The sequence below is a fragment of the Sinocyclocheilus rhinocerous genome, unplaced genomic scaffold (genome assembly GCF_001515625.1).
Source record: "Sinocyclocheilus rhinocerous isolate Xijiao unplaced genomic scaffold, SAMN03320098_v1.1 scaffold464, whole genome shotgun sequence".
In the NCBI taxonomy this organism is placed as follows: Eukaryota; Metazoa; Chordata; class Actinopteri; order Cypriniformes; family Cyprinidae; genus Sinocyclocheilus; species Sinocyclocheilus rhinocerous.
In genome coordinates, this window is record NW_015627918.1 from 433,761 (window position 1) to 460,169 (window position 26,409).

At 35.8% G+C, this 26,409-nt stretch overlaps 1 protein-coding gene across 1 annotated transcript in view; it reads right to left on the reverse strand.

Moving 5' to 3' along the window:
- LOC107737055 (signal peptide, CUB and EGF-like domain-containing protein 3) overlaps nt 1-16,311 on the reverse strand; it is a 119,618-nt gene extending 103,307 nt beyond the window's left edge. The window contains exon 1 of the mRNA XM_016548459.1: nt 15,995-16,311. Coding sequence (XP_016403945.1) covers nt 15,995-16,103 — 109 coding nt within the window. The 5' untranslated portion in view covers nt 16,104-16,311. The remainder of the gene's footprint in view (nt 1-15,994) is intronic.
- Between the last annotated feature and the right edge of the window lie 10,098 nt (nt 16,312-26,409).

Sequence of the window (26,409 nt, forward strand, 5' to 3'; positions counted from 1 at the left end):
TTCGGCCAATCACAACGCATTGGATAGCTGGCCAATCAGAGCACACCTCGCTTTTTCAGATCGATGAGCTTTGTAAAAATCGACGCCTTTCAGAAAGGTGCGGCATAGAGGAGAAACAATAATGTACAGTATGTGGAAAATAATGTGTTTTTTGAACCTTAAACCCCATAAACACATTTCATTACACCAAATACACAAAATAATGTTCTTTTTAGCAGCATCATATGACCCCTTTAAGCGATGTCTAGTCAAAATCCAGATTTAACTTTGAAAACAATTTTCACTTTAAAACTGCTACTGAATTTCATAAATTACAAAGAAACAGCAAGTAACACTGAATTAAATTATTGTGACATTTTGAAATCTTTGTTTTACTTGCAATTTTTTGGTGTACTTTTGAATTGCTGTCAATTGTTTTTTTTTAAATATTTTATTTGAGCTAGTGTTGTTTTAGTATCATTGAAAGTTTTTATTAATAATTTTTTTTATATATCTTAAGTTTTCATTTTAAAGTTATAGTAGTTTTGTTTCATTTTGTCATTTTTCTTTTTTAAAATATGTCTTTTTATACGATTTCAGTATTCGTTTTAGTTATTTTCGTACATCAAGTTAAACTAAATGAAAATAAGGAATGTGGATTTGGCTTAAAATAAAATCATTTTTATTTATATTTTATTTTACTTCAGTTAACATTTACTTTACTTCAAGTAATGAAAATTATTTTTTACGGTTTCAGTTTTCATTAATTATATTAACCCTGCATTGAACCTTGAAATACTAGCTTTTATTAATATTTTGACTTGGTTTTTATTTTTATATTTTCAGCTTTCATTTGAAAGTTTTAGTAATTTTGTTGTATTTTGTCATTTTTATTTTTTTAAATATGTCTACAGTTTATATTTTTATTGCATTTCAAGTTTAAGGTGTTTTTTTACATCAAGTCAAACTAAATGAAAATGAGCAATGTGGAATTGGTAACTAGCTTAAATAAAATCTTTTGATTTCTGTATTTTATTTTTCCTCAGTTAACATTTTATTTCAAGTAACGAAAATGTTTTTATGGTTTAGTGTTCATTAACTGTCTTAACTCCGGATTAAATCTGTTGGAAAAACCAGTACTTGCTATTGAGAGTCAGTCCAGGTCCAGTTAACAAGATGTATCATCAATTTTACATGTGCATATTTGCTAAAAGTTGAATTTTTAGGAGTGCCCATAGCATATAAATGACCTCAAAGGCAAAATTACCACCAATTTTAATTGCAGGTGGTCTTAAAGAAGTCAACTTTTTGATAAAGTCCAAACATGAATTGTGAGGGTCTCAAAAATGACTTGCAAAATCATCTAAGTGTACAACCATTCTAGAACAAATACACGCTTTCTGATGAATGTAGACTAATATAACCTGATTAATTTTCATAATCAACACTAGATTCATTCATTTACCCTATTTAAATACTGTCTATATAGGCAGCTGCTTTCTAAAGTAGCATCCAAACGGACCCAACAATTGATTCAAATGGAATTTGGCAGTAAATAATTAGCATGCAATTATTGGGTAAAATAGTCACTTTTAAAATTTGCATATTCTGCATTGCAGAGGCATTTATTTAGGTTATGCATTAAAGTCTTAGATGCATAAATAAAATAAAATGCACAAGATGCACAAACAAACAAAATGTATATTAATAAGCCATAGCAAGTTAAATAAAATTACTATATTTTTAGTATTGTAAAGTTGCATGCCATTGTTCTATCCCAAACTTCCTGTGGTCTCTTCAGTTCATTCATAAGCCGTAGCATCATACTAATAACATAAACTGGCAGCATTTATCACCCCATCATACCTTTGATGTTTAATGCATGCTCAGGCAACAAAAGTCTGGCTTTCCTTTGGCAATCTCCAAGTGTCTGAAGAACTCTATCTTTGACAAAACCACCGATCGCTATCTCACGGCCCTTGAGGCTCATCCGACAGACAACGACGAGCAATGCCAAAACCCAGACATGAAAAGAGTCCATGTGTGAACGTTTCCATCAGAGGTGAAGCACTGCATCCAGACAAACTGAGCGGATCACAGAGTGCAAACGTTTGGCGGGAATAGAGTCACGTGACTTTCTTTGACCTGAAAGAACTGAGAGGTGAGAGTATGAATCAATGTGCATCAACAGGTATCAGTCCTTTCAGACATTTCATATTTCTGAGTGAAACAGCATATGCAATTAGAAAATAGTCTGCAATTGATTTTGTGCATCAGGAATTGTTTGGATCATACACAATAAGACATGCAAAAAAGATGCGAATAAAGTCCTCCAATATGTGCATAAATGGTTCATCGGACAATAAAATGCATACAAGAACAATTGCAAATTTCACTTATTTCATCTGCCATCTTTTTTAATGGGCTCATCTGCGAAAAACTTTGAAGCTTATCCCAGCTAACAATGAATGTTTTGCTAATGTTATAAAAACGTTATTTCAGAATGGAATTCAAAACATCTAGTTTTTGTTTTAAAAACGTTCGTCCATCGTTTTGCGAACATTAAGGGAACATTCCATTTCATCATGTTACTTTTGAATGTTCTCGGAACATTCCGAAACAAGTAGTAACATTTAAAAAACATCAGAAGAATGTTTTAGGAATAAATGTTCCATGAACAATTTTTGTCGCTAACTTTTAATGTTCTATTAACGTTACTGGAAGAATGTTATGTGTAGTCGATTTTTATGTTCATAACGTTGAGAAAACCTTTCCACAACGTTCTGAGAATGTTCCCTGTTAGCTGTAATGATGGCTTGAAACGCTGAAGCCTAAATACAATCGGCAGAAGAAAAAGTTAAACGTAGACTATAAACAAACTATAACACAGTCACATGACTTCAACGTCACCACTGTTAAGCTTCTGACAACTTTATTTAAAAATTCTTTATTTAAAAACATTTTCCTTGAAAGTTAGTTATAATATTTTGCAAGAGTGTACTAAAATACTAAATCGTTTCTGGGTGTTGGCCTACAGATATACATTATGCCTTCATCCACCCGGTGCCTGACATCACTGTGAATAAGCCGGCGGTTTGCTCCGGCGGCCCTGCTTGTGTTTTCTTAACAGGAGTGGGATTATCACAAACACCTCTGTGCAAACAGCGCCGTTACCTGCCGAGCCGCTGACAGGCGACCGCAACAGTTCAGATTCCAGCATGGCTCTGACGGCTTGTCTGAGGACACGGCCATCCGTGGCAGGCAAGAAAAGCCTAATTAAAGAGAATGAGGATGGATTTCTTACCCACAGTCACTTTCACTTAAATCCGTTCAGGGTTGTGACTCGTTCCGGCTGAGAGTTTATGTACACTGCAAAATGAAGCCAATCAGGCTGGGATGTTCAGACAAGGTGACCGCCACCTTAAAGGGATAGTTCACCCAAAAATGAAAATTCGGTCATTAATTACTCACCTTCTTGTCGTTCCAAACCCGTAAGACCTTCGTTCATCTTCGGAATACAAATTAAGATATTTTTGATGCATTCTGACAGCTCTCTGACCCTCCCATAGACAGCAAGGGTACTACCACGATCAACGTCCAGAAACGTAGCAAGGAGATCGGTAAAATAATCCATGTTACATCAGGGGTTCAATCGTAATATTACGAAGCTACGAGAATACTTTTTGTGCGCAAAAGAAAAAAAAAGTTGTTCTGTGTCAGCTGCGCCACGCGGATACGTTGTTTTCGTTCAAATCAAATCACAAACAACGTAGAAAACATATCCGCTGTTTGCGTTCAGTGGATACTCTCCAAAATGGAGCTAGGAGACGAATTGTTGAATAAAGTCGTTTTTTTTTTTTCTTTTGCGCACAAAAAATATTCTCATAGCTTCGTAATATTCCGATTGAACCCCTGATGTAACATGGATTATTTTACCGATCTCCTTGCTACGTTTCTGGACGTTGATCGTGATAGTTCCCTTGCTGTCTATGGGAGGGTCAGAGAGCTGTCAGAATGCATCAAAAATATCTTAATTTGTGTTCCGAAGATGAACTGAGGTCTTACGGGTTTGGAACGACATGAGGGTGAGTAATTAATGACAGAATTTTCATTTTCAGGGTGAACTATCCCTTTAATTCTGTTCACGGCTTAAAGATTCTGACAACCAAAACACATTTTCCACACTTCTGCTACCTGCTACTTTGAACTGAACAGTATTATCTGCATACATTATGCACATACGGTGGATGCTACTCATTAATCTAGCAGGGTTTTGCTCGTTTTTGTATTATACTTTATATTTTTTATGAGACTAAACACTGCACAAAACTGAAGTGGTCATTTTGAATAGCATGCAATCTAATGACAGCCTTGTAAATGAATAGTGCACCATTTCAGTTTAAATACATTATATTTAGTGAAGGCTATACACACACTACTGTTTAACTGTCTGCGGTCAGATTTTTGAAAAAAGAAATAATGTTAATTTAGCAAAGACAGTGACAGTAAACACATTTAGAATGTTACAAAAGAGTTCAAATAAATGCTGTTGTTTTGAATTTCTATTCATCAAAGAATCCTGGAAAATAAAATGCATTGTGGTTTCCACAAAAATATGAAGCAGCACATCTGTTTACAGCATTGATATTCAGAAATGAGCAGTAAATCAGCATAGTAGAATGACCATGTGACACTGTAGACTAGAGTAATGCTGCTGAAAATTCACAGGAATATATTATATTTTAAAATATATTCAAATAGAAAACAGTTACTTTAAATGACAAAAATATTTCACAATATTAGAGTTTTTATTGTATTTATTTAACAAATAAATGCAGCCTTGGTGAGCAGAAAAGACTTCTTTCAAAAGCGTTTAAAAAACTGACCTCAGACTTTTAAATAGCAGTGTATAATGCAATTTGAACAAAGCAAATAAGATACAAAACTGCCCATTTTACATAATTACTCAAAATCACTAATAACTAGACAGACTGAACGACAGACAGACAGATCGATTCTTATTGCACTTTTACTTTAACACAGGTCCATTCACTCTCATCGGCATCACTTAAACTTGAACCATTTACCAGGTTTAAGAGGTTCGTCATTTCACTTGACTATCAGCCTTGACTTCAGCTACTCTTATCATCAAAGCCTCGATACTGTCGGATTTCATAGTCAGACAGCCTGTGCGCCAAGCTCATGTTCGTTTTCGAGGAAATATTCTCTATATTTGAACATCTCTCCCGTAGGGTGAAGAGAGCTGCTGCGGACTCAGATGCAGCTGTGGTCAGATCGTCTCAACATCAAGTTTGCCATCTGTTTCTGCAGACGTGAAGCCTCTCTCATGATATTCTTACAGGAAGGATCCAGAATTCACTTTCTGCCACACCTGCCAGTGGCCATAACTACTTGAAACTGGTCATGAAACTATTTCATACAAAATCGCAAAATAATTGTGTTCCCATGAGATTGGGTTGGTCTTTACCTAAAACAAAATGAGATTTTGTTTATTAAGCCATTTCAACTGAAACACTGAAAAATGCACTGAAAATACCCAAACCTACTGTACAATGTCCAGGTGACCCAGAAGTTATTCAAACAATGTTTTTCTCCAGGGTCATACATGTTAAGAAAGCTAACAACCTCTCAAACTGAGCCTTTTAAAAGCATAAAATAGCTATTTCAACGACCAGTAGGTTGTGGCTCAACCAGGCTGATACATATGAGTCTATCACTAATAATGCAGGGATGACGTATTTTTGAAAGCCAATCCCCAGGCGTTGGAATCACCCTGGTTCCCTCAACAAAAACCCAATAGGACTTTTCCAGTGGCTTTTGGATTAAGGAGAAAATTAACTCTGTGACCACAAAAGTTTATGAATCTTATACATTTTGTTCATCATGATAATCTTCACAAACGCAGCTGAAGCATGAATACAATCGCCAGAAGTAAAAACCTAAACGCAGACAATAAACGAACTACAGCACAGTCACATGACTTTAATGTCACCATCATTAAGTTTCCGACAACTCTTTCAGTCTATATTTAAAGGGGTCATATGATGCTGCTAAAAAGAACATTATTTGGTGTAATGCAATGTGTTTATGCGGTTTAAGGTTAAAAAAACACATTATTTTCCACATACTGTACATACTGTACTCTCATCTACCAAAGAGAAAGGAAAAATCGAAATCGCATCATATGACCCCTTTAAAAACATTTGCCCTTAAAGTTTGAGTTGGACGAGTTTGCAAGAGTGTGATTTTAAACAAACAAGGCTGTGAAAGCATCAAGTGAGAAGATGAGTTTACCTGTTTGACATGATGAGGTTTACTGTGCCTGACAACCTCTGGAACCCCATTTAGACACTTGTTAGCGAATGCATTTTTCGAGACAGGTAAAGCTTTAATGTATTTTATGTTGTAGAATAAAACGTGAAAATAGCTTAAGCTTGTGTTCACCATTGATTATTTCAGGCAAAAACCCATTCAAAAACCCCATTGACTTCAGGACGATGGAAATGGAAGTGCTATAACGCTTGTTTCTGGGTTTTGGCTTACCAAAATACATAATCTCTTCTGCACTCTATGGTACGTTACGTACACCTAGCCCTAGTAGTTTTTTAAAGTTAAAGTGTGCAATGTTTCAAGTATACATTATTTAGCATAAATAAAAAAAAATTTCTTCATATCTTTACAAGGACTTCACCTATGCCTCATGTCATCTCCACCCTTGCCACTGACACGCTTAAAATAGACGCCTCTCTAAGACACTCTGGATTTTACACATGCATGCGAAGATTTGGGAAAGCATGAGGTACAACACTGACGGGTTTTGTTGAAAACGTTCAGATTATCATAGATTTCACATCTGTATTTCATAAATAGCGTTCCTAAATTGAACTCCTAAAAAGAATAAGAGCACACCGTGTTAAAAAACACAAAACGCGGTCATTTAATGCATTAATCCAACACTGATTTCACCATAAAAGCCTTCAATTCAGATGTATTTCCTCCCGCTTCACGTGACATTCACACATTTAACTAGGAAGGCATTCACGCGCTCTCGCTAACACCTACAGATGTGGTCTCCACACTTCCTCTGAAGCGGACCGCACCATCAGTGTAAACTCCTAATGATCTAAACCCAGCAGTGTCACTTCTGGCTTAGTAATTGTACGTTAGAGCGTAAAGCGCACACAGGCTATGTATATACCGCCAGCCCAGCCCGCTAATTAGCTGAGGCATGTTTGCTTTCCTTCTGTCTCCTAACGATGCCTGCGATGAGGGGGGGAAAAGCCTGTACTGCCACTCTTGCCTGTTAACAATCACCAACAATTAAATTATACAGAAAAGCTGTTCCACTCCAACTGCTTTTTAGTTTAACATAAAAACTCTTAGCTCTTCATTATATAGTTTATTAATGGAATAGTTCACCCAAAAATGAAAACTTGCTGGCAAATTATTCCCCCTCAGGTCATCCAAGATGTAGATGAGTTTGTTTCTTCATCAGATTTGGAGAAATGTAGCATTGCATCTCTTGCTCAGCAATGGATGCTCTGCAGTGAATGGGTGCCGTCAGAATGAGAGTCCAAACAGCTGATAAAAACATCACAATAATCCACAAGTAATCCACACCACTCCAGTCCATCCGTTAACATCTTGAGAAGTGAAAAGCTACGTGGTTAAAAGAAACAAATCCATCATTAAGGCATTTTAACTTTAAACCGTCGCTAAAATATGAGTCCATAATTCATAATAATAAATTTCCTCCAGTGAAAAACTCCATCTCCTGTTGACTCTCACATCAAAATCCACCCACATATTTGTTTAGAACTCTTTTGGCTTCTAAACGGTGCTTAATCTGTGCATATTTCTCTCTTGATTCAGAAGAGACGACTTTTTCACTGGGGAAAGGAATATTATGGACTGTTAAAAACATCTTAATTATGGATTTGTTTCTCACAAACATGCAGCTTTTCACTTCACCAGACATTAACTGATGGACTGGAGTGGTGTGGATTACTTGTGGATTATTGTGATGTTTTTATCAGCTGTTTGGACTCTCATTCTGACGGCACCCATTCACTGCAGAGCATCCATTGCTGAGCAAGTGATGTAATGCTACATTTCTCCAAATCTGATGAAGAAACAAACTCATCTACATCTTGGATGGCCTGAGGGTGAGGACATTGTCAGCATATATTCATTTTAGGGTGAACTACTAATTTAACACTGCAATAAATCATTATTCTGTCTTGTTTTTCACAAAAAAAAAAAAATCTAAACATCCTTGAAAACTAGTTAAATTGTGTAAGATATTAAGGGAATGAAGATATTTCAGAAAATATATTGTGAATTATGCTTGTTTGTTAGCATAGAGCAAACACTTTGTTAGATTTATTAAAATGGAAATACCATGTTTTGAATATGGTAATCATTCTGTACCATAGAGTATATGAAAATACATTTACATTTATGCAAGTGACTTGCATTGCATTCAAAGTATACATATTATCCGTTCATGCATTCCCTGGGAATCAAACCTACAACCTTTGCTTTCCTAATGCCATGTCAGGATGTCATGACGTCAGAACCCAGAAGACTAATTCAGCATACAGTAGATATAAGTTGACGATACTTGGACTTTTTTATTGTAGTATGTAAACTGCACACACACCAAACATTATTATGTAGTTACTTATTACAAACAAACATTTTTAAAATAACACATTTTCAAAATTCACATTTTCAGTATGGGTGAATGTAATTTACATTATAGAGCAAAACATTTATATATTTACCACAGACCTTATTTTACTCATATGTGACCCTGGAGCACAAAAGCAGTCTTAAGTCGCTGGGGTGTATTTGTAGCAATAGCCAAAAATACATTGTATGGGTCAAAATTATTGATTTTTCTTTTATGCCAAAAATCATTAGGATATTAAGTAAAGAAGATATTTTGTAAATTTCCTACTGTAAATATATTAGAAAAAAAAAAACATTAAAATCCCATAGGAAAATCTCGAGAGAACACACAGTGAATTAATATTCCGGGTTTTGACATCGCAGAACTCTATCCCATAGTACTTTTTTTCTAAGGACAAAAACATGTATGATCCATCTTATCTAAAAAAAAAAACTTCAAGAAGCTCTCACAGTGGCAACTCGTTTGGGGTTTTGTACACTTTGAATCTGACTGAACAGTAAACATATTTCGCCATGTGGCTGACTATAAATGCTTCAACTCCAACCTCAAAAATGCACACTCCACTTTGGTGAGAGATTTTCTGGATTGTGGGTTAAAAGGAGTGAAAGCAAGACATTTGCGAGAAAGACGTGCACCAAGATAAGAACAGAGAGAAACCTTTAAAGGGGTCATATGATGCTGCTAAAAAGAACATTATTTGGTGTATTTGGTGTAATGAAATGTGTTTATGCGGTTTAAGGTTCAAAAAACACATTATTTTCCACATACTGTACATTATTGTTTCTCCTCTATGCCCCGCCTTTCTGAAACGCGTCGATTTTTACAAAGCTCATCGGTCTGAAAAGCGAGGTGTGCTCTGATTGGCCAGCTATCTAGTGCGTTGTGATTGGCTGAATACCTCAAGCGTGTGACGGAAATGTTACGCCCCTTACCATACTGTGATGCCTGCGGCAACCACATGTGACGACCCTGGGCTGGACTCTGCTTCGTCCACGGTGAAAGCCGATCCGGCGATCCACAGCGCGAAGTTGATATCTCTTCCAGTTGTATTTACAATTTTCTGTCATTGCACTGGAGACTGAATGGAATTGTTGTTAACTAAAAGCATCGACTTTCCCTGAGATGCTTCTGAGGGAAAGAAGTAAAAATTGGTGTCATAAAAATACAGTTGACAAAGAGATATAAATATGAATGATGATAGACAGAGTTTTTAATGAGAAATATTGAGATCTCTGACTTTTGATTGTAAAATCTTTTTCTTAGGAGGAACATTTGAGAAGCAGAAAGAGTTTTCATTTGCTGTCAATTTCATTACAGTCTGGGAGAATTGAAAACTGAGATATTAAAGATATTTTCACTTAGATAAGTTGTTTTTTGATGTTCTGATTTGATGATAAACGATTGAAGATTGCAGTTTTGATTACAGATTTTGGGGTCCAAGCAAGCCACAGTTCGAGACAACTGGGAGAATTTCATGATAAGTGTTTAAAGTTCATACTGAAATTACTTTTCATTATAGATTTTGGTGTCTTGGCAAATATGAGCACAGTTTGAAACATTAAAATATTCTCTGAAAATCTTAAGATGCCACATATGGGGTCTTTTTCCTCAAGAGGAACATCTGAGAAGCATGAAACTTAAAACTTCTTCTTTTTTTCCTTTGGTTTAATACATTGGGAGACTAGAAGAAACAACTGAGATATTATAGAGATCTCAGTGTTTTTTCTGTCCAAATGCATGCTCAGATCATTTGTTTTTGGGAGAAATTGATGTTAAATATACAAAGTTCATATAGAAATGACTTTTGATTATAGATTTTGGTGTCTTTGCAAATCAGCAAATCAGTTTGAGACATTAAAAGTCCTCTGAAAATCTCATTGAATGTATATGAGGTCTTTTTCCTCAAGAGAAACATCTGAGAAGCATGAAACTTGAGTCTCCACTTTTCTCTCTATTTAATCTCATGGCAGTCTTAGAGAACTAATTGAGATATTATAGAGATCTCATTGTTTTTCAATCTAAATGCATGCTCAGATGATCTGTTTTTGTGAGAATTTAATGATAAACATTTGAAGTTCATAGTAAAATTACATTTGATTTTAGATTTTGGTCAATCGGTGCACAGTTTGAGACATAAAAAAATGACACTTATGAAGGATTTTTCCCCTCAAGAGAAACATCTGAGAAGCATGAAACTCAAAAGTCTTTATTTCCCCTCCATTTCATATATTGGGAGTCAAGAAGAAACATTTACGATACTACTGAGATCTCAATGTTTGTTTGTTTTTTCAGTCCAAATGCATGCTCAGATTATTATTTGTTTTGGGAGAATTTTAGCAGATTTGAGCGCAGTTGAGACATTAAACTACCCTCTAAAATCTTGAGGAGATGCATATGGGGTCTTTTTCCTCAAGAGGAACATCTGAGAAGCATGAAACTCAAGCAGAAGTCTCCATTTAATCTCATGACAGGCTACAAGCAGCAATATAGATATTAAAGAGATCTCGATCACAATTTTTCTTTCCTACAAGGATGTTCTATTCCAGATATTCTCTAAATCGAAGCGCTGAGAGATCATCTGTCCCCACCTCTGACAAGGCCATTGCTCCAGACTCACAAAGGAATACTCCAACTTCATTGAGTGAAAGGCAACACAAAGCAAACAAACCCCCCACCCCTCCCCGGCAGGCCTCCGCTGTTCTCCCCTCCTTCTCGGGCTCCTGCTATTCAAGGGAAATGTGTATTTCCCACACTGAAGTTGTCCAGCAGGGTCTGCCCGGCAGGGGTTTTGCCTCGGGGTGAACGGGGAGATGGACTAGAGGTTACATCAACACACACACACCGCTGCGGCATGTCACATCCTCACCGCCGGTTGCCTTGGCGCTGTTAGCCTGCAGCTCTGGGCCAGGAGAGCAAAAAGCAAAACCGAGCCGTTCTCCTTCTGTACCTCATGAACATCAGGTTTTTTTTTTCTCGCCAAGTCATTTATTACACATGGGTTTTTAAAAGCCTCCTTATCCCATTTACTTGGAATTATGATTATTATAATGAATTATGATCATTTCACGGTGCTGGTAACCTGCAATTATGGTGACGTTGATAAAGGACAAAGATGCTAATGGCGAACATCTGCGTTTAATAAACACTGACCAGACGAACGGCACCCTTTAATCACTCACTGTCTGTTTTATATGCTACTGATGCGTTTGACAGACAAAACGCTCCCGTCCAGACAGACAAATTCAACTCTAATTAAGATGGAAAGAAAACAAAGAAACACTGAATGAAAAAAAGAAGGAACATCTTTCCATTTGTTAACATTACCTTACTACATTAGTTAACATGAACCAATTAAGTTAATCTTTGCAACATTTATTAACACATTATTAAATTAAAATCTGTTAATATTAATTAATGGACCTGAGCTACCATGAACTAACAATGAACAGTATTTTAATGAACAAAGATTCATAAATACTGCAACAAACGTAATGCATTAACTAACGCTAACTAATTACGCAAATAATGAATGAAGACAGAATGAAAGTATGACAGAGCAACATAAAGAGGAATAAGGAAAAGACTGCAAACGAATGAAAAAGAATGGAAGAATGAAAGAGAGCAACAGCAAACGAACAAATTAAGAAAGAATGAACAAACAGAACCAACAAATAAAAATGAGAGACAAGAATGACTGTGCAACAATAAAAAGAAATAACATTAAAATAAAGAATAAAACAAACAAACAAGAGAACCGAAGAATAAAAATGACAGGAGAGAATGAAAGACCAGCTGAAAGTCAAAGTGAAAGAAAGAGCAAAAAAAACAGAAGAAAGGAAAGAAAGAGCAAAAAAAGAGAGACAGAAAGTGAGAAAGAGCAAAAGAAAGAGAAATAAAGAGCAAGAAACAGAAGAAAAGAAAGAAAGAGCAAAAGAGAGACAGAAAGTGAGAGAGCAAAAGAAAGAGCAAAAGAAAGTGAAAGAAAGAGCAAAAGAAAGTGAAAGAAAGCAAAAAGAGCAAAAAAGCATGAAAGCAAAAAGCAAAGAAAGAAAGCAAGCAAGAAAGAATGAACAGTTGCAGAAAAAGACAAAAAGCAAAAGAAATAGCAAACTAAGAAAGAAAAAAGAAAGAATACAATGAAGAAAAAAGAAAGAATACAATGAAGAAAAAAAAAAGAAATTAAAAGTAAATAAATGTGACAGAGCACAAAATAGGCAATGATAAAAAGGAGGGCAAAAAAAAAAAAAGCCAAAGAAACGACTTCACCAAACGTAAATGCACACATACCAGACGTACACGAGTGACCGCCGACATCACTGCATCATGCTTGCGTAACAATCCATTAGCCGTGACCTCCAAACGAAACAAAACGTAACATCTACTCCTCCCACCCTCAAGCAAAAGCTTGCTAAATACCCAGAGGTTCAGTGAACGCTTTCAGAGTCACAGGTGAACGTCAAATACTTAACTTTACAGTGCTAAATACCTTTAAATGACCTCCATGAGACTGCTTTCCAGCTCTCGGCCATATGGAACTGAGCAACATGTGGTCAGCATGGATCGAGCCCCGAGAGTTGCCATTTGTTGACGTTTGTTTGTACGGACAGCATGTCGGTGAGTGATGGGGAATGGAGGTGAATGAGGGCTCAGCTGGGATCTAGAGCTCAGCCCCTCTGGACTCGAGATGTCTTCATTCTGAAGGCGTTCTAGAGCCCCCGAAGACCCTAAACACACTTTGTTTCAGAGCTGTTCTTCAGCCTCTTCCACCCAATGAAATTAAAAGTAAATAAATGCGACAGAGCACAAAATAGGCAATGATAAAAAGGAGGGCAAAAAAAAAAAGATAGCCAAAGAAACGACTTTGAAACTCCTGTAATTTTCTCTCTCCATTACGACAGATTTCAGTGCATTACCACAAACTCAAAAGCTCTGCCATCACATCTGGAGCACAAGACTCAAAAAGCAGAACAACTTTCAAAAACGACCCCAAACCTGCAACATCATCTCAAACACACACACACACACACACCTGACCTGACCGTCCCGCGGTGATAAACAGGTGCAGGTCAGTGATGGGGAATGGAGGTGAATGAGGGCTCAGCTGGGATCTAGAGCTCAGCCCCTCTGGACTCGAGATGTCTTCATTCTGAAGGTGTTCTAGAGCCCCCGAAGACCCTAAACACACTTTGTTTCAGAGCTGTTCTTCAGCCTCTTCCACCCAATCGATGCTGGGCTTGGTTCTACACTCTCAAAAATAAAGGGAGTTTGCACAGCGATGCCCTAGAAGAACCATTTTTGTGAAGAATATTTTAATAATCTACAGACATTTTTCCTTTAAATTAACCTGTAGTGCAATGGAAAGATTCCATCACTTTAAAAAATAAAAGTTCCAAAAGGGTTTGTACAGCAATGCCATAGAATGCCCCTAAAAATAAAGGTTCTTTATTGGCGTTGATGGTTCCATGAAGAACCTTTATCATCCATGGAAGCTTTACATTGCACAACAGGTTCTTTATAGTTCTTTTAAGAACTGTTCATTGAAAGGTTCTTTGGGGAACCAAAAATGGTTCTTCTATGGCATCACTTCGAAAAGCCCCTTTTGGAACCTTTATGAAGAACCATTTTTGGTTCCACAAAGAACCTTTCAATGAACAGTTCTTAAAAGAACCATCTTAAAAATAAAGTTTCTTCACTGGCATCTATGTTTCCATGAAGAGCCTATAACATCCATGGAATCTTTCCATTGCACAAAAGGTTCTTTATAGTGGAAAAAGGTTCTTTAGATTATCAAAATGTTCTTCTTGCTAAGAAAAAAAAATGGTTCTTTTAAGAAATGTTCACTGACAGGTTCTTTGAGGAACCAAAAATGGTTCTTGTATGGCGTCACCATTTTGGAACATTTATTTTTAAATATTGTGAAGAACATTTTAATAATCTTCTTTTCCAATAGAAAGATTCCATGGATGTTAAATATTCTACATGGAACTGATGTCATCAAAAAACATTTATTTTTAAGGATGTATTCAGTTCTGACAGCCAACTGTTGATGTACTGACTACATTACTTTATTGACCTGCCCAAAACAAGCATATCACATTGCTGTCTGTAATTAATGTAATTCCTATGTAAGTTATAATTAATCAAATCAATATCAAACAATATACATATATTTTTTTACATTTTAGATGCGCAGGGGAAATAAAAGTGCCTGGAATTTAAATTGTAGGAGTTTTGGAACATATTTGGACATCTTAAGTAATCTGATTCAGCATCTTTATGCCTTCATGAAATGCTTTCAATGCAACAGTCAGAAATTATGTAATGTATAACTCCAGAGATGCATCAGTTGGATACTAGATCACACCAGTGGTGCACGACCCTGCGAACTCTAAACCTCTTTATTCTACAGGTGCTTGAGAGGGATCTGCAGACGATTGCGACAAACCCCTCAAGTTAAGAAAACCTTTAGTGGTCATTTGTTTATAATTATAACTAAGAGTTATCTTAGCTTTAGAAGTTTGTTGCAAGCAGGCCCTGCCCTCTGGACTCTAGAATGATCTATTCTACACTCTTAAAAATAAAGGTCCTTTACTGGCATCTGTGATTCCATGAAGAACCTTTAACATCCATGGATCCTTTACATTGCACAAAAGGTTCTTCACAGTGGAAAAAGGTTCTTTGGAATATTAAAATGTTCTTAATATTAAGAAAAATTGGTTTTATAAGAACTGTTCATTAAAAGGTTCTTTGGGGAACAAAAAATGGTTCTAATACGGCATTTCAGTGAAATGGGACCCTAAATGAAACTGAACTCTAAATCATTTCATTTTAGAGCCATTCTAGAGACTTTTCCAGTGGTTGACACACCTCCTAATTGCTAAATATCTGCATTCCCCCCCCCCGCCCCCCAAACATTTGACACCATGCATGTGCAATGAGCAAAAACGTATTGCCTCTAATGTAACAGACAGGCTGTGTAACATTAACTGGACTGGTTTCTTGAACATCTAGCAAAAGTGGTCAAAGTGCGGCATATTTTACAGTTTGGTGCATCGTTATTGCTGTCAATGAGAAAATAAATCTATCACGAAATTCTCCACACGTTATAATAAACACACCTGCACAAACAGTTCAAAGATGCTAAAAAATACCTGTTTAAGTCTACTTCAGCACAGTTTGGGGAAAACTGCGTCCCATAAGTTGTTCTTACTGAGCACGAATCATCAAACAGTTATTTTTCCCCAAGTCATTCCTCAGCCAAAAGGTACATATCATGGTGAGGGTGAAAGGGGAACTTACCTTGCGGGTTTCTGCTGGCAGAAGCGCCGGCTGGCTGCTGGACAAAGGCGATCAGAGCGACGCTGAATAATCCAAAGCCAGCGCGCATCAGAACATACATGAACATCATATTAAACACCTTGAACCTTCACAGAGAGGGGCAAATAAAATAAAAGCGGACAACTGCGAGACAAAGAGTCCAAACGTGGATGAAGCTTTATTCCCGGCGCTGGAAACGGAGCGTCTGTTGAATAAGAGAGAGAGAGAGCGCGTGTGTTTTATTTCTTGGTTTAGCGGAGATTGTGTGCGCGGAGATCAGGAGGAGAAACACGGTCGAGATGAGCGATAATAGAGAGAGAGAGCTTCAGAGAGAGAGAGAGGAAGGGGGAGAAAGGGGGAGGAGAGACGTGAGTCAATTGTTAGTCAATGGATCTTTATTGGTAAATTTAAAATAAATGAAAAGTTCTAGAAATAAGAAACGCAAACACATTAATTACGCGGTTAATGCTTTTGCTGATTATGTAAATGTAAGAACACAAGAAAGTGCAAAACTAACTTCTTATACTAAAAACGGCAAACATGCTTTTGGCTGCATAAGTAGCTAAATGTGGAAATAAACGCATATGTTTATTTCTAAAGGGCTGTTATGCATCCGGTGATTATCATGCTGTGAGTGTGTTAAGGAACAGTTACTAAAACACTGTTTTCTCCAGCATCATACCGTCAGTTATTTTAAATATTACTTAGTTATCTATTTTAAGTTTCAAATGTTATACACTCTAAAAAATGCTGGGTTAAATACAACCCAGTGCATGGGTAAAATAGGGACAAACCCAGCAATTGGGTTGTTTTGACCCAGCGGTTGGGTTAAATGTTTAACCCAACCTTCTGGGTAGTAACCCAACCGCTGGGTCAAAACAACCCAATTGCTGGGTTTGTCCCTATTTTACCCAGCACTGGGTTGTATTTAACCCAGCATTTTTTAGAGTGTAGTAGCTACTGTTGCTTTCAAACTTGAAAAGCTCAAATTTGGCTGCAGACAAAAGCAAATCTCTTTACTACCTCATTTATATGTATTGTTTTAAGAGGCGAGCTCAATCAATTTGTTCAGTTTTAATGGTTAAGCATACTATAGGTTCAATAACAAATTGGGAAGAAATGCAATTTTAATGGAATAGTTCACCCAAAAATTTTAAGTTGCTGACAGTTTACTCACCCTCAGGCCATCCAAGATGTGGATGAGTTTGTTTCTTCATCAGTAACATGAAAATAGTCCATAATCTATAATAATGCTTCCTCCAGTGAAAAAGTCCATCTTCTAACGTCCTCTCACATCAATGTTTAGAGCTATTTTGGTTTGTAAATGGTGTTTAATCGGTGCATATATTTCTCTCCTGATTCAGACGAGATGCCTTTCAGTGGAGAAAGCAATATTGTGGATTATGGACTCATATTTTAGTCAGAAGTAATGGTTTGAAAATAAATATGTCTTAATGGATTTGTTTCTTATAAACACACTGATGGACTGGAGTGGTGTGGATTATTGTGATGTTTTTATCAGCTGTTTGGACTCTCATTCTGACGGCACCCATTCACTGCAGAGCATCCATTGCTGAGACACTGATGCAATGCTACATTTCTCCAAATCTGATGAAGAAACAAACTCATCTACTTCTTGGATGGCCTGTGGGTGAGTAAACTAGTCTTTTAAATCACTGCACAAAACAGCAGTTTCTTATAAGAATGGCAACACATTTTGCTTCACCAAGTGCACAGACGAGTCTCTCTCTTTCTGACCTTGCAGGAATTCACAATCAGCAGCGGGACGGACCGCGGGTGGGTGAGTGGGGGGTTGCCATGGAAACGGCTTCCGTCGGGCAACAGAGGTCAGACGCTCCGGGAGCCACGTGCAATTCACGGATTCCCTCTCATCTCGCCACAGACTCCTGAAAGTATGTGCAGCCGAGACACGTTGGGCAACTCATAATTGATCCTCGGTTACATATTTCGGCTGCGTCGATCCGTCTCGGAGATTCGCATCCCGAAGGCATTTGCTTTCGAGCTCCTTGCGCACCGCATCCCACGTGCTGAAAGAGAGGCAGCCAGAATAATCGTGTCAGAACAGGCCTGTTCAAGCACAAAAATGATTCAGGGTTTTCTACAGAGGACAATTAACCCCTGCAACAATAATAATTAAAAAAAAAACATGCCAGAGGTGTGACATCATGCTTAAACCTCCAAGAAAAAAAGTCGTCAAATTGAACTTCTAGATGGATGTTTCTCGGAAACTTTAGTCACCCTTGACTGAAGGGTCCGGCTTCAGACATCTGGTGCGATTGCAGCTCGCGTTTACCTTTGGCCTTTCTGCCGGTTTCATAACAGAGAACCACAGCTTTTGTCCTGGAGAAAGTCAGTCTCATTATTCACACATCCAAACAAACAGAAATCAAATCACAATCGATTTTGTTCTTCTTCTCTGGTGTGCGTTCAATATAGCCAAATAATTGTTTGGGACATTCCTCTGGCTCTCAAGGTTTAACTCGAGGTCACTCCTCCGAATAACAGATTCCATGCTGTCATTAAACATTCAGCTCGAGTTTTTCTCCAAACTTCCTCCTGCTGTCAAGCCCCAGTACAGTTCAACAAAGGCAGACGGAGGCAAGCTTCAGCCTGTCCCTGCTCCATCATTACCACGCTCGCCGAACTTACTGTTTAGGTTTTTATGCTGCTTCCTTTTTTTAATGAACTGCTTGGTGCTTGATTCGCATGACTTCACCTTTCTGCACTGTAATATTCTCGACGATGTGAGAACTGGGTCACGGCTTTCAAACACCTTTCCTTCAATACCGAATCTAATTCTGGTCCTCACAGACACATTTATTTTGAAATTGGGTAAAAGCATGCTTAATTGAGCTACTATATGCATGCTACCGTGGAAAACTGATGATATGCTAATATGAGACTAGAGTAAGGTTAGATGCATCTGGGTAAACGTAGATAATAAGTGCATTTCTTGCTTTGCGCAGAAATAAGTCTATTGGAGTAAAACAATAAAACAGTCTAAAAGTATGTGTCCCCATGCATATAAACCTCTAAATAAAATAAATATTTTATATATATTGAAAAATGCTCTTATGTTCACTAAGTCTTAAATACGATTTAAAATAGCTGTTTTCTATGTGAATATATTGTAAACTGTAATTTATTTCTGTGATCAAAGCTGAATTTTCAGCATCATTACTCCAGTCTTCAGCGTCACATGATCTTCAGAAATCACTCTAATATGCTGATTTGCTGCTCAAGAAACATTTCTGATTATTATCAATGTTAAAAACAGTATAGCTGCTTCATTTTTTTTTTTTTTTTGTGGAAACCGTGATATTTTGTTTATTCAGGATACTCTGATGAATAGAAAGTTCAAAAGAACAGCATTTATTTGAAATAAATCGTTTGCATCGTTATAAATGTCTTTACTGTCACTTTTGATCAATTTAATGCATCCCTGTTGAATAAAACTATTATTTTCTTTCAAAAAACAATCTTACCCAAAACTTTTAAACAGTATATAACCAGTGTAGTCATGTAAATGAAGCTGATATGTTCAATTTTTATAGCCATTGATCATTCCTCAGCATGGTCTTTGCCAGCTGCCTGTCAGCGCCAACTAGTTACTCTTACTGACCCTCCCTGAAAGCCAGCTCTCTGATCTCTGACCGAACGGCAACCTCTGCTGCAGTAAATCCAGAGTGGCCAGAGTTGCTTGACCTAGTAGACGGTCTGACTTTTTTTGCTTACAGATGCTTTTTATAACATCTCAAATCTTTCTATTCAAATTCTAAATCATATGGCTTCCCTGATCATATAAACAGTAACTAAACATTTTACAATAAATGAGAAAACAATGCACATTTCAGACTGTTTGACCCTGCTCTCTATCACGTATTTTCCCATTAGTCACACAAGTCGCCTGGACCACCCAGTGGACAGATGTTTTGTAACATCAGGCAGGATATTTTGATTGTCTTGTAAGCTTCATCAACCTGGATTTGCCCACACAGTTCTTGAGTATACTAGACTCTGAGTCATGCAATTAGTCTCTGAGTCTCGCTGCATCTCAGAAAGAGACACAATTCCCTCTTTATCTGCTCGATGGGCTTCTGAAGGGCTTGACTCATCTGACTTTAATCTTTCAAAAGAGAAACAGATTTACAAGATTGCGGAAAGTATCAGGCGGATTTAACCTGATGAAACTCCAGGTGCGCTCTAGGGACATCTAGAGGTCAAGATGAGCAGCACAACATACAACTGATGATGATGATGATGAGCGTGAGATAGAAATTTGACAGGAAAATAACATGAAAAGTTACAGGTTTTAAAAACCTTTAAAAAATGTGAATTTTTCCAAGTCTTCTGCAGGGATTCAATGCTTGTGCGTGAGATAGAAATTTGACAGGAAAATAACATGAAAAGTTACACTCTGTCCTTGTTTAAAAACCTTTAAAAAATGTGAATTTTTCCAAGTCTTCTGCAGGGATTCAATGCTTGTACTTGACCATATCTGTTCAAGCTCTCAACAGAAACTTCATTAAAACACCATCAAATAAATCTCTATATAGATCTATGAATTATCAGGATTAAAACAACATTAAATAAGTTATAGATCAGAGTTTGGTGGATATTTAATATATACACTATCGTTCAAAAGTTTGGGATCAGTATGAGTTTTGTATGTTTTTGAAAGAAGTCTCTTCTGTTCATTAAGGCTGCATTTACTTGATTAAAAATACAGTAAAAATAGCAATATTGTGAAATATTATTACAATTTAACATACTGAATTTCTATTTTTATATACTTTAAAATGTCATTTATTTTTGTGATCAAAGCTGAATTTTCAGCATCATTACTCTGGTCTTCAGTGTTACATCATTCAGAAATCATTCTATTATGCTGATTTTTTTAATTTGTTAAAATATTTTTCAGGAACCTGCGATACTTTTTTTCAGGATTCTTTGATGAATAAGACGTTTAAAAGAACGGTGTTCAAAATAGAGATCTTTTTCTGGGGGATCTTTTTCTTTACAATCACTTTTTATTAATTTAACTTCCTTGCTGAATAAAAGCATATTTTTTTATAACAATAATAATAAATGTATTAACAAACAAATATCTAAAACAATAGTAAATAAATACTAAAGTAATTTAAACATATAAAATAAATATATAATATATAAAAACAAGTATTTCACAAATAATTACAAAGAAAAAAACATTCAGTTGCAAGTAACGCTTTGAATTAAACTTGACATTTTGAAGTAGAATGACTGAAATAGTATTTTCTTCTTAAACATACTTTAATAAGCTTAAGCTCCCAAAAGGATAAAAAATAATAATAATAACCATCATTAAAACAGCATTAAATAAGTCTATATGTCCATATGAATTCTTCTAAAACTTATTCAGGATTTAAACCACTTAACTTAAATAAGTTAGAGGTCAGAGTTTGGTGGAGACACAGGTATGATTGGGATGTGGGTTTGTTTTTTGATCAGATGATTTGACGTGTTTTGGCCCAAAGTTCAGTCACGACATGGTCTGCTATCACAATCAGGGCTGAGGAGATCAGGAGGAAACCTCTTTGGACGCAATTAAACAATATCTGACCAAGATTAAAGCTCAGTTCCAGAGCCTGGTACGCTGCCTACCTACAGCATTTTAAGGCATCATAGACTCTAAAATCAGCTCGAGTGCTGCTGGCATTAAAACACAGATGGCATGACAAATACTAAAAAATGCACGTCAGTTTTTATGCAAATTATAATTTGTAATGAAATATTTTGCATTACATAAGAATAATATTAAACAATTAAAAAATATTTTAATATAATGTATATAATAGAATTTAAAATATGACACAAGGCATGTTCTTAAATTTATGCAGAAACATGCTGTCTTCTAGGTTACCTTCTTTTGGCCAAATTCACAAATTCAGCATCACATATATTATTTACAGAGAAGACACGGCCAGAATCCAATGTGACATCTTCTTTAAATAATAATAATAATAATAATAATAATAATAAATTAATAAAATAAAATAAAATAAATTTTTGTTATTTAAATAAATAAGTTTAATTCAATTAACAATTGACTACTTTAGCACATTTTTGCATGATGATTTTATTATTATTGAAATATTACATTAACACATAAAATATTAGCTATGCAACACACTAATGGCAAATTCAAGTCAAATGTGATTATTGTTGTTAACTAACACTAAAACTAAAACCATAAACAAAACATTTTTGTTACTTGAAAGAAACGAAAATTTAAAAAAAAATAAACGTTAACTAAAATAAAATAGAAATGCCAACTAACTGAAATAAGTTTACAAGGCAACCTTTCTCATTTTTGTTAAAAGTATTAAAATAGCTGAAACTAAATAAGCTAAACCTAAAAAAATAAAAATGAATAAATACTATGTAGACACGTTAATAAAAATGACAAAAACACAAAACTTTAAAATTAAAGTAAACAAATATATAAAAAATTAAATCTAATTTAAAATATTACATTTCAATTAGATGCACCCTTAGAAGGCAGCTTTCTATGAAGGCAAAACACAATAGCTTCTAGGAGACAGATTTGTCTCTAAAGGGTCTCAAATGAGCCAATAAAGCAAAGAAAACCTTTAAAGGGGTCATAGGATGCCCATTTTCCACAAGTTGATATGATTCTTTAGGGTCTTAATGAAAAGTCTGTAACATAGTTTGGTTAAAATTTCTCAATGGTAGTGTAAAAAACACATTTTTTACCCTGTCAAAAACAGCTCTTTTCAGATCAAGCTGTTTTTGTATCATTTTCCTTTAAATGTCCTTTAAATTTTCTCTGCTCTCAGAGAGACTGTTCAAACAACTTGTAAACGTGCATGTAGCATCCGATGACCCCTTTAAAAACAACCTCCTGGTAACCGTGTTGCACTCTTGGGCCTGTTTTGTGATGACGGGGTTTAATCTGCGTTCATATGGAGTAGCTGTGAGGGTAATTGCTGAAGATATGAGCTCAGGAGATTATCTGTGGTGATCAGCTAGTGTAAGTAGGTTCTCATGGGGTCTTGGCCTACCTGCAGGATAAGACACTTGGGCCTGCAAAGATCATACAGGCGTACTATGGAAATCATCCCATGACAGCATTCCCTCTGGTGTTTATCAAGTACATGTTGGTCTACGAGCCAACACATCTCTCCTCAGGCCTTGAACTATTAGATTAAAAAAAAGCTGCTATAGGGTTAAAACCACCCCCAATTCCTTCAAACACACACCTTTTCTCCAAAGCCACGCCCTCCAAGGATATGACAGCCAATCAGATATCAGCAAACCCTAAGGCAGTTTAACTTCGGCATTGCGCCCCTGCTGGTAGATGTCAAAACTACACCATTTTCCATTTATTTCACCATTCAAAATAATGTTATGTAGAAAAAAAAATATACGAAAAAAAAACCATTTTTTTTCTGTTGTGGCCATTAATATATAATATTAGATTATTTATTTATCCCAGAATTATATATGTATATACACAAACAAGTTTTTATAGTTTTTATTTTTGAATTCCATTTAAAAAAGAATTGTGTTTAACATTTTTATTAGTTTTTGATTTTGTAAATGTGTCAATATCATTTTTATTACTTTTTTTATTATTTTAGTACTGTACATCACATTAAACTAAATGAAAATTATAAATATTTCACTGGATGAAAAAAGTTTTAAAAAATGTTATATTTAATATTTAATCATATTTATAAGTTTTAATTCATATTTTGAATTAGGTTTTTTTATTTTCCTTTTTTAAATTTTTAATACTTGTTTTACTGTAGTGTGTCAATATAGTTTTTATTTCGTTTTATTTCCATTGTAGTTTTAGTTATTTAGTACATGTTAAACTGAATAAAAAGGTTAAATGTTGACTAGAGGAAAAAAAAGAATACATTTTTGCATTTTATTTCAAAATGTTAATTTAATTTTTATCTTGTAAACGTGCATGTAGCATCCTATGACCCCTTTAAAAACAACCTCCTGGTAACCGTGTTGCACTCTTGGACCTATTTTGTGATGACGGGGTTTAATCTGCGTTCATATGGAGTAGCTGTGTACTTTAGCCGCATTCATCCTGAAACTTGCTAATTAGCACATTATTAGGAAAGGCGATTTGCAAAGATTCACTACAAAACATTATACAGACTTCTTCTGTAGATGAGGCTGGATCATGAATGATTTGCGTGAACATAGACGCATTTATGTAGATCGGGGGCGCATTCCCTTCAGAAACAAATGTAATCCACTGCGAGTTCAGCGGCTCAGATGTCAGGAGTAAATGACGACTGCTATTTTTGTGATGACGGGGTTTAATCTGCGTTCATATGGAGTAGCTGTGAGGGTAATTGCTGAAGATATGAGCTCAGGAGATTATCTGTGGTGATCAGCTAGTGTAAGTAGGTTCTCATGGGGTCTTGGCCTACCTGCAGGATAAGACACTTGGGCCTGCAAAGATCATACGGGCGTACTATGGAAATCATCCCATGACAGCATTCCCTCTGGTGTTTATCAAGTACATGTTGGTCTACGAGCCAACACATCTCTCCTCAGGCCTTGAACTATTAGATTAAAAAAAAGCTGCTATAGGGTTAAAACCACCCCCAATTCCTTCAAACACACACCTTTTCTCCAAAGCCACGCCCTCCAAGGATATGACAGCCAATCAGATATCAGCAAACCCTAAGGCAGTTTAACTTCGGCATTGCGCCCCTGCTGGTAGATGTCAAAACTACACCATTTTCCATTTATTTCACCATTCAAAATAATGTTATGTAGAAAAAAAAATATACGAAAAAAAAACCATTTTTTTTCTGTTGTGGCCATTAATATATAATATTAGATTATTTATTTATCCCAGAATTATATATGTATATACACAAACAAGTTTTTATAGTTTTTATTTTTGAATTCCATTTAAAAAAGAATTGTGTTTAACATTTTTATTAGTTTTTGATTTTGTAAATGTGTCAATATCATTTTTATTACTTTTTTTATTATTTTAGTACTGTACATCACATTAAACTAAATGAAAATTATAAATATTTCACTGGATGAAAAAAGTTTTAAAAAATGTTATATTTAATATTTAATCATATTTATAAGTTTTAATTCATATTTTGAATTAGGTTTTTTTATTTTCCTTTTTTAAATTTTTAATACTTGTTTTACTGTAGTGTGTCAATATAGTTTTTATTTCGTTTTATTTCCATTGTAGTTTTAGTTATTTAGTACATGTTAAACTGAATAAAAAGGTTAAATGTTGACTAGAGGAAAAAAAAGAATACATTTTTGCATTTTATTTCAAAATGTTAATTTAATTTTTATAAATGTAATTATTTGCATGGTTTCACTGTTATTAGTAGATAATGGACCTGCTCACATGAAAAGTATTTTGTTGACGCAGACTATCATTGGCTCTGAATAAAATATGCTAACTATTATTCCCCCAGAACATTGTTTCCTTTTCCATATCAACAAACAAACAGAAAAGAGCAAATAAATCAGCTCTGAATCTGTCCTAATTGTCCAGTCACTTAGTAGAAATGTCCAAATATCTGAAAAATGTCATTATTAGTGTGAGCTCTTCTGGGAGGCCATTAAAGAGGCTGCTGGTAAACCTCAAGGGTTTCGTAACTTTGTTGTTGAAAGCCGCAGTAATGTGGGTTTGAGGAGATCATGATGGCAGCCGGACGCACAACCCCACCACTATCCTGTGGCTCTGATTCACCATCTTCATCCAGATGTGTGGCCCGAGTCTCTGTGGTTAAAGCACTCTAGGATGTCGCAACAAAAGGCATTCTCTTCAAATTTGTTGCTCCCTCTTTTTCAGCAGATGTGAAGGAGGAGTATTAAAGCAGACCGAAGTACTTACTTCTGCAGACTGCTCTCTTCTTCTGCAATTAGACCTATTAAAATAGCAAGAAGCAACTCATATAAAGCATTTCAACTAATTATTATTGATGTTTCACTTCTAATAAATGGGTCATAGGATGCCCATTTTCCACAAGTTGATATGATTCTTTAGGGTCTTAATGAAAAGTCTGTAACATAGTTTGGTTCTCAATGGTAGTGTAAAAAAACTCCTTTTTTACCCTGTCAAAAACAGCTCTTTTCAGATCAAGCCGTTTTTGTAGCATTTTCCTTTAAATGTTAATGAGCTATGCTGACCCGCCCCTCTCTTCCGAGCTGCTCTCAGAGAGACTGTTTACTTTAGCCGCATTCATCGTGAAACTTGCTAATTAGCACATTATTAGGAAAGGCGATTTGCAAATATTCGTTAAAAAAACATTATACTCACTTCTTCTGTAGATAAAGCTGGATCACGAATGATTCGCGCGAACATA